Here is a 7,816-nt window from a genome sequence, read left to right on the forward strand (position 1 = left end):
CATGGAACCCTAGCATCACTTGCAGCTCATTGGTGGACTCGATAGGAAGGCTGTGGTCAGCTAAGTCCAGGAGCCTTAGGAAAATGTCACCAGAGTTGCTTCCATCTGATTGGCTGATTTGATTGTCACCTTCCACCTCGGCCTTCCAAGATTGGTCCACACTGCAGCCCTCTGAGATACAGTGCCTTGCGAAAGTATTCGGCCCCCTTGAACTTTGCGACCTTTTGCCACATTTCAGGCTTCAAACATAAAGATATAAAACTGTATTTTTTTGTGAAGAATCAACAACAAGTGGGACACAATCATGAAGTGGAACGACATTTATTGGATATTTCAAACTTTTTTAACAAATCAAAAACTGAAAAATTGGGCGTGCAAAATTATTCAGCCCCTTTACTTTCAGTGCAGCAACCTCTCTCCAGAAGTTCAGTGAGGATCTCTGAATGATCCAATGTTGACCTAAATGACTAATGATAATAAATACTATCCACCTGTGTGTAATCAAGTCTCCGTATAAATGCACCTGCACTGTGATAGTCTCAGAGGTCCGTTAAAAGCGCAGAGAGCATCATGAAGAACAAGGAACACACCAGGAAGGTCCGAGATACTGTTGTGAAGAAGTTTAAACCAACTGTCTTGGTGTGTTAGGACCATGATAGTTTGTTGGTAATGTGGACACCAAGGAACTTGAAACTCGCTTGGTCGATGTTAATGGGGGCTTGTTTAGCACGCCTTTTCCTGTAGTCAACGATCAGCTCCTTTGTGCTCACATTGAGGGAGAGGTTGTCCTGGCACCACACTGCCAGGTCTCATCATTGTCAGTGACCAGGCCTACCACTGGTGTTGTGGTGCACCTCAAACTTGGTGTGTGAGTCATGTTTAACCACGCAGTCGTGGGTGAACAGGGAGTACAGGAGGGGCCCAAGTGTTGAGGCTCAGTGTGGCAGACGCGTTGTTGCCTACCCTTACCACCTGGGGGTGGCAGAGGGAGGTGTTTAGTCCCAGGGTCCTTAGCTTTTCCAACCACACTGTAGCTGGGAAACCAGTCACCCTCAAAAGATGCACCTTGAGCCCCTTGTCAGCTACACTGGGGTGGAACTAGTGAAAGCAATGTCCAAAAACATTGCCTGAAACTTGATTTTCAAAAATAACTGGAAATTGAGGAATCTGCTTTTAAACTGATGCACCCAATGTGGTAGGATTCTGACCCATATTGCAACAGACTAGATGGAACTAGCAAAGCCTTCATTTCTACACTGCTGGGTTGACATTTGCTATAAAGCAGTCACATTAAAATGTAGAAAATCCATTTTGGCCCAAGTGTAATGTTCGCGGAACTACGCTATTCTATTGAATCCTACATTCATCCAACTCAAACCTTGCCTCATTATTACAAACTTCAATTTTCCCCTGAAGTTCTACCCATTGATATGAAATGCTGAGACCAGACCATTCAATGCCTTTCACATTTTATTAATCCAAAGAGTGCAGTAGATCTTCACATTCGTTTGCTGGTCCTCTTGTATGACATGCCAGACAGAGTCATGGTCTGGAAAGAGAAAGCATCTGTAATCATTACACTCAATAAATCCATGCCAGTACACTATGCTTACCAAACCGGACGTGCTCGTTCTCACATTGATTTTGTTCACCCACACTAGAAGCGAACAGGACATGCAGGTTGAAATATCAAAACAAACCCCGAAACAGTTATATTTGGGGCCAAAAGCATTTCATATTTATGGCAATTTAGCTAGCTAGCTAATTTGTCCTAGTATATAAACATTGGGTTGTTATTTTACCTGAAATCTGACAATTAAGCCACAGAACACCGAATGTTTCTCATCATCTCGCCTCCTTTATATGGCGGTTGACAACCAACGTTACAACTGACCAGAGTGTGGACCTTAAAGTTCATCTTTCTATCACCCACATGGGTATATGCTCCTAAGAACCAATGAGGAGATTGGAGAGGCCAGACTTGCAGCACATCAAATAGAACCAATTTCTATTTTAGCTCCTGGCCACGCAGATGATTGCTGAGGCGCGCGAGAAGTGTGGGTGCAATGATTGAATAACACATACATTTATTTTGCGACGCGAGCGGTGGGGTCAGCATGTAATTAGAACATTGGCGGCAGCAAACTGTTGAATTGCGTTCACGGCACTGTCATAGACTACCCATTTTATTAATGGTATAAATTAACCCTGAAATTGTGACGCTTCGTGAAACCCCCAGCCATATGCCCCAGACTCACGTTGACGAGGGTGTTTGCGTCTGTAAGTTCTGTGACATATTCGATCCCATTCAGGATGGCCGTCAGCTTGTTACCCTCCCTCGTCACCACAGACTGAAACAGGAGAGGTCAACGGTTAGATCTGAAAGCAGTGGTCACCAACTACAGTCAACTAGGACCAATTTAACAGGCCCAAGTTGGATGGCCATATATGGAGAAGAAAAAAAGTGACAGTGTGTGAGTGGGTTTTGAGACGTAACTGTGCTCCCAGTCCCTGGAGAGCAGAGGAGATTCTGCCAACGAAAGTCAGTCCTCCCACAACGTCACTGGGACCTGAACTAACCATAGTGACCCCACATCAGCTGAACTTATAGTGTAGTTAGATACTGGCTGTATATGTAAGGAGATGGATAAACCCAGGCTACATGTATGAAACTCATGGTTGGGTTGTGACATGCGCCACCCACATTGACCTTCTCCCCGGTCGGCGACTCGAGCTCCGTCTCCTGGCCAATGGTGAAGGAGTTGGTGAGGATCTTTGTCCCCGTGGTGACAGTCACCTTGAAGTGGTCTCCAGTCTCCTCAATCTCAGAGATGCTCTTGATGTCTTTGCCCTCCTGGATAAGCTCGTCAGGGAGACCTACATGTTTGCGGCAGCGAGAGAGTCATATACGGTGCTTTTTAGTACTACAAAAAGTGAAGTGGGACATGAACAGTGAATTATTACTACTGAAGTAAAGCGCTGATGCACTATAATATGGCAACACAATGATGGCTAGCACATAACATTCTGAGGACCATACGTTTTAGGGCTTGGTTATTTTGCATACCACATTCTGGCAATGGTGCAGGACAGTTGCTTGGCTTCGGAACATTCTCATTAAGGAATTTGACAAAATGTTATTTTCTTGGCATTTCATTATTTGATCAGAATATTTCCCGAAAGTTCAAACATTTAATTTAAGGTAAAGTTCTAGGAACATTGGTCATTTTACATTGGGAATGTTCTCAAGTTGTTCAGATGACTAAATATTCTCCTGTGGGAATGTCAGTACTTCAGCATAATGTTCTGTAGGTTCTCATAGTTAGTTAGTCATGTTCTCAGAACACTAAGAACATGCCATACAAAAACACTAATCAAAACGCATTCCGTTCTCAGCTTCAACAAACGCCATCTTCTCTTAAGTGTGTTGAACACAGTAGTTGGCCACACCTGATCTTAATGAGTGCTTGTTCCTGTTGAAATGGTCTGAAGAGACTAAATTTATAGTTACAAAACTAATGCATGACAACTCCATCCTGGTGGCACAGTGGATTAATTCCACAGATAGAGGACAGAAGAGCATAGGTTTGAATCTCAATGACATAATAAATTATTAATGCCTACGCAAATCATTTAACAATCCCATTGGTGCTGGAAGTTCAAAATAGTTAGCCCAAACCAAACTAGCGGTGTTAAATCTTATATTAAACATTCAGTGAAAGTTATTCAAAAGAAACCTATAATTTGTTGTTAAATCTAACACCATTGCAAGTACCCATTGCATTCGCAGTCACCATTGAACATCATTACCGAAAGGACTAAGACTTCTGCAATTAACACCCCAAGTCTAATCAAATGTACAAACCCAACTTCAAGACTTACCAACAGCCTCCATGAAAGACTCAAAGTTGTCATGTGACTCCATCTGGTATTTCCCTGAGAAAGACATGGTGACTATAAGACAGTGACAGTAGAGTCAGCCACAGCTCCCTGCTTGTCTTTATACCCCCATCTATCCAGCCCTGCACTCATTAACTAACTAAAGGTGTCTACAATTGAGAACCCCTCCCCTCATATCTTCCCTGCTACTTGCCTGTAGGCACAGATCTAGGATCAGCTTCCAAGCCAAGGGCAACTAATCTGCATCGCAATGGTCAACTTCATTGTACTCCACTTCTCATCCTCTCTTCTTCTACTTTGGCGGTGTGAGTGATCATTGATCTGATTTGATTAACAAGAACTCCTCGACTCCTTAGAAAAATGATAAGCAGTCTCATCATTGTAATACAAGTGTATGGATCAATCAACACATTTCAAATTCAACTTGACTTTATCTCGCTATACACCTGTGTTGAAATTAAACTAGGCTACATTGCACTTTGAGTTGAGAGGTGTATTTTGTCTCCCTGCACTAAAAAAAAGTTGAATCAATGTACAATTGTAAGGCAGCAGACTGCAATAGGATTGTGAGTTGGCAAAAATGTTTCGCATATAGCTTAACCAACATACATTCTCAGGTTGAATTTTAATGTTCACTCAACTTTTCATTTGACGTTGAGTGAACATACAATTCAACTTGAAAAATTGGAATCCAGCCAGAGAACGTTAATCATCCCCAACCTGCACTGACAATGACTGCCAGGAAATACTTCTATTTGATGTAGGTAGTCTCAATAATAACTGGAACAGCCATCTCAGTAACAGATGCATAAAGTCAAACTAATAACAGATTGGATTACTTTAGAAAAATGTATGTTACTTATGTTGGTGTAGCTTAAGATAATCAACCAATCAATGTACATGAAAAAACACAGGTCTAAAAAGAAAACAATTCAACGTACAATTGTAAGGCAACCAGCTGCAATAGGGTTGTGAGTTTGCTCCACATCTGGGAATATAGCTGAACCAACATACAGTGTTGACTTCCAAAAACAAACATGAAATTGTAATTAGACTCAACAAGTTTTTATACATTCAGCTCACTGTGAGCAAAGTTTGTTGAGTGAACAAACGTTCACCCATTAGCTACATTTATTTTCCTTCTGAAGTCCAACAAACTCAGAGAATAACACTGATTAATCAATTGGTTAAGTGAAGACACTTGCCAGTCGATCAGCGCATGCTCGGAGTACACGTCCTGGTAATAATTCTAGACCTGCGGCCTTGTGAAGGTTGACCTGTTTAAAGCTCTTACTCAAGTCTGCTATGGAGAGCGTGATCACACACTCATCTGGAACAGCTGATGCTCTCATGCATGTCTCAGTGTTACTTGCCTCGAAGCGAGCATAGAAGTAATTTAGCTCGTCTGGATGGCTCGTGTCACTGGGCAGCTCTCGGCTGTGCTTCCCTTTGTTGTCTGTAATAGTTTGCAAGCCCTGCCACATCTGACGAGCGTCAGAGCCGGTGTAGTACGATTCGACCCTAGTTCTGTATTGACTTTTTGCCTGTTCGTCGGAGGGCATAGCAAGATTTCTTGTAAGCTTCCGGGTTAGAGTCCCGCTCCTTGAAAGCGGCAGCTCTAACCTTCAGCTCAGTGCGGATGTTTCCTGTAATCCATTGCTTCTGGTTGGGGTATGTACGTACAGTCATTGTGGGAACGACGTCGTTGATGCACTTATTGATGAGGCCAGTGACTGATGTGGTGTACTCCTCAATGCCATGGGAAGAATCCCAGAATATATTCCAGTCTGTGTTAGCAAAACAGTCCTGTAGCTTAGCATCTGCTTCGTCTGACCTCTTTTTTATTGACCACTGGTGCTTCCTACTTTAGTTTTCACTTGTAAGCAGGAATCAGGAGGATAAAATTATGGTCAGATTTGCCAAATGGAGGGCGAGGGAGAGCTTTGTACTTGTCTCTGTGTGTGAAGTAAAGGTGGTATAGAGTTTTTTCCCCCTCTGGTTTACATTTAACATGCTTGCGGGAATGAGGTAAAACGGACTTAAGTTTCCTTGCATTAAAGTCCCCGGCCACTAGGAGTGCCACTTCTGGATGAGCGTTTTCCTGTTTGCTTTTGGCCGTATACAGCTCATTGAGTGCGGTCTTAGTGCTATCATTGGTTTGTGGTTTTAAATAGACAGCTACAAAGAATATAGACGAAAACTCTCTTGGTAAATAGTGTGTTCTACAGCTCATCATGAGATACTCTACCTCAGGCGAGGAAAAACTTGAGACTTCCTTAGATTTCATGCACCAGCTGTTGTTTACAAATAAACATAGACCGCGACCCCTTGTCTTACCAGAGGCGTCTGTTCTATCCTGCCGAAAAAGCGTAAAACCTGCCAGCTGTATGTTATTCATGTCGTCGTTCAGCCACGACTCAGTGAAACATAAGATAAAACCGTTTTTAATGTCCCATTTGTAGGATATACTGTATGTGCTCGTTGCTCATCTATTTTATTATCCAATGATTGTACTTTCGCTAATAGGACCGATGGTAAAGGCAGATTACCCACATTACCCACCTTACAAGGCACCCAGACCTACATACCCGATATCTCCATCTCTTTCTCCTGTGAATGACTGGGGTGAGGGCCTTGTCGGGTGTCTGGAGTAAATCCTTTGCGTCCGACTCGTTAAAGAAAAAAATATATTCTTCCAGTACAGGGTGAGTAATCGCGCTCCTGATATCTAGAAGCTCTTTCTGGTCATAAGAGATGATGGCAGAAACATTATGTACAATATGAATTACAAATAAAGCAGATAAACACACACAATAGCACATTTGTTTAGAGGATCGTAAAACGGCAACAATCTCTTAGATAGATCGCTGGTAGAATACTGTTTACTACATCCTAAAATATATACTTTGTAGATAATTGGCCCTCTTTCTGGGACTCACCCACAAACAGGACCAAGCCTGGCCAGCTTAGGATTGATGGACTCCATCTTAGCTGGAGGGGTGCTCTCATCTTATCTATCGCATAGACAGGGCCCAAACATACCTTAAGGGAACATTTTGACAATCGCCAAAAGGTTAGTGAGAAAGACCACATTGCAAATGTACGGTCCCTTATTAGACGTCCGAAAACGTTTGTAAAATTCGCGGACGGCGTCGGGCCGTGCGGCAGGGCCGGATCTTCCGGGAAGTCATCAAATGAACTCTCTCGGACATTCGTTTTCCGTTTCATAAAATAATCAAATTTTGGTAATTTTTCCACTGTCCCGGTAAATCCCACAAGAGGGCAAATGGAATCATATTGCAAATGTCCAAAACATCACGAATCACGACATGGCCTTATCTCCTAAACGGAAAATATTTCGAAGCTGAAACTTGGTGAGCATAGGTTTGGCATGATGGGCAGTTGGCCCCGAACAAGATGGCATCTAGGCCTCAACGGTTTTTGAGTTATGGCCATTTTTCTGGGATTAAAGGTCCAAAATGAAAATAGAGCAATAATTTTTCCGCTTCACGTCCGCTTTCCGCTTCACGTCAAAGTAAAGGAACCTCCGGTGTCAATAAAAAAAGAACCAGCCATTTCTCTATCGTCATTTAAGAGAAATCGTACAATGTCAAATTGGTGATGTTCAAAAATAGTTTTTTTTTTAACAGTTACAGATCCAGTTGCAGCGTGTTCATACGAAACTTTTTAAAGTGTGCTTCGGAGCTCTGCGAGATTTCTGTGATTTTCTGAAATAACACACACTCACTAAACGCTCCGTAAATAAATCAGTTCTTAACATAAAGACTGAAACTCAAAATTCTATAATTGCCTATCCCAAGGAGGATATGTGTTCACTTTCAGCTTCCTGTGTAAACCGGAAGTGCCTTAAAATGGTGTCATAGGTGCTGTTTTGAAGGGTTAAAAAGGTCAGATC

General features: G+C 42.5%; 1 protein-coding gene across 1 annotated transcript; it reads right to left on the bottom strand.

Moving 5' to 3' along the window:
* Nucleotides 1-1,457: 1,457 nt before the first annotated feature.
* LOC110525954 (fatty acid binding protein 1-B.1) lies at nucleotides 1,458-3,984 on the bottom strand. Its single transcript, XM_021606485.3, has 4 exons — nucleotides 3,883-3,984; nucleotides 2,705-2,877; nucleotides 2,259-2,351; nucleotides 1,458-1,549 (listed from the first exon to the last, which is right to left on the bottom strand). Exons 1-4 carry the CDS (start codon nucleotides 3,947-3,949, stop codon nucleotides 1,499-1,501), a joined length of 384 nt encoding a protein of 127 aa, XP_021462160.3. The 5' UTR covers nucleotides 3,950-3,984; the 3' UTR covers nucleotides 1,458-1,498.
* Nucleotides 3,985-7,816: the final 3,832 nt, after the last annotated feature.

Source organism: Oncorhynchus mykiss, chromosome 6 (genome assembly GCF_057628025.1).
Source record: "Oncorhynchus mykiss isolate SJ-2025 chromosome 6, ASM5762802v1, whole genome shotgun sequence".
NCBI lineage: Eukaryota > Metazoa > Chordata > Actinopteri > Salmoniformes > Salmonidae > Oncorhynchus > Oncorhynchus mykiss.

What these genes read in the sequence shown, in the direction of transcription:
- LOC110525954 (XM_021606485.3), bottom strand. Translation starts at nt 3,949, where the DNA reads ATGTCTTTCTCAGGGAAATACCAGATGGAGTCACATGACAACTTTGAG. An exon ending in GTCTTTCATGGAGGCTGTTG is followed by an intron (nt 2,878 to 3,882) that starts GTAAGTCTTGAA and finishes GCAAACATGTAG; the next exon opens with GTCTCCCTGACGAGCTTATC. An exon ending in ACGCAAACACCCTCGTCAAC is followed by an intron (nt 1,550 to 2,258) that starts GTGAGTCTGGGG and finishes TTCTCTTTCCAG; the next exon opens with ACCATGACTCTGTCTGGCAT.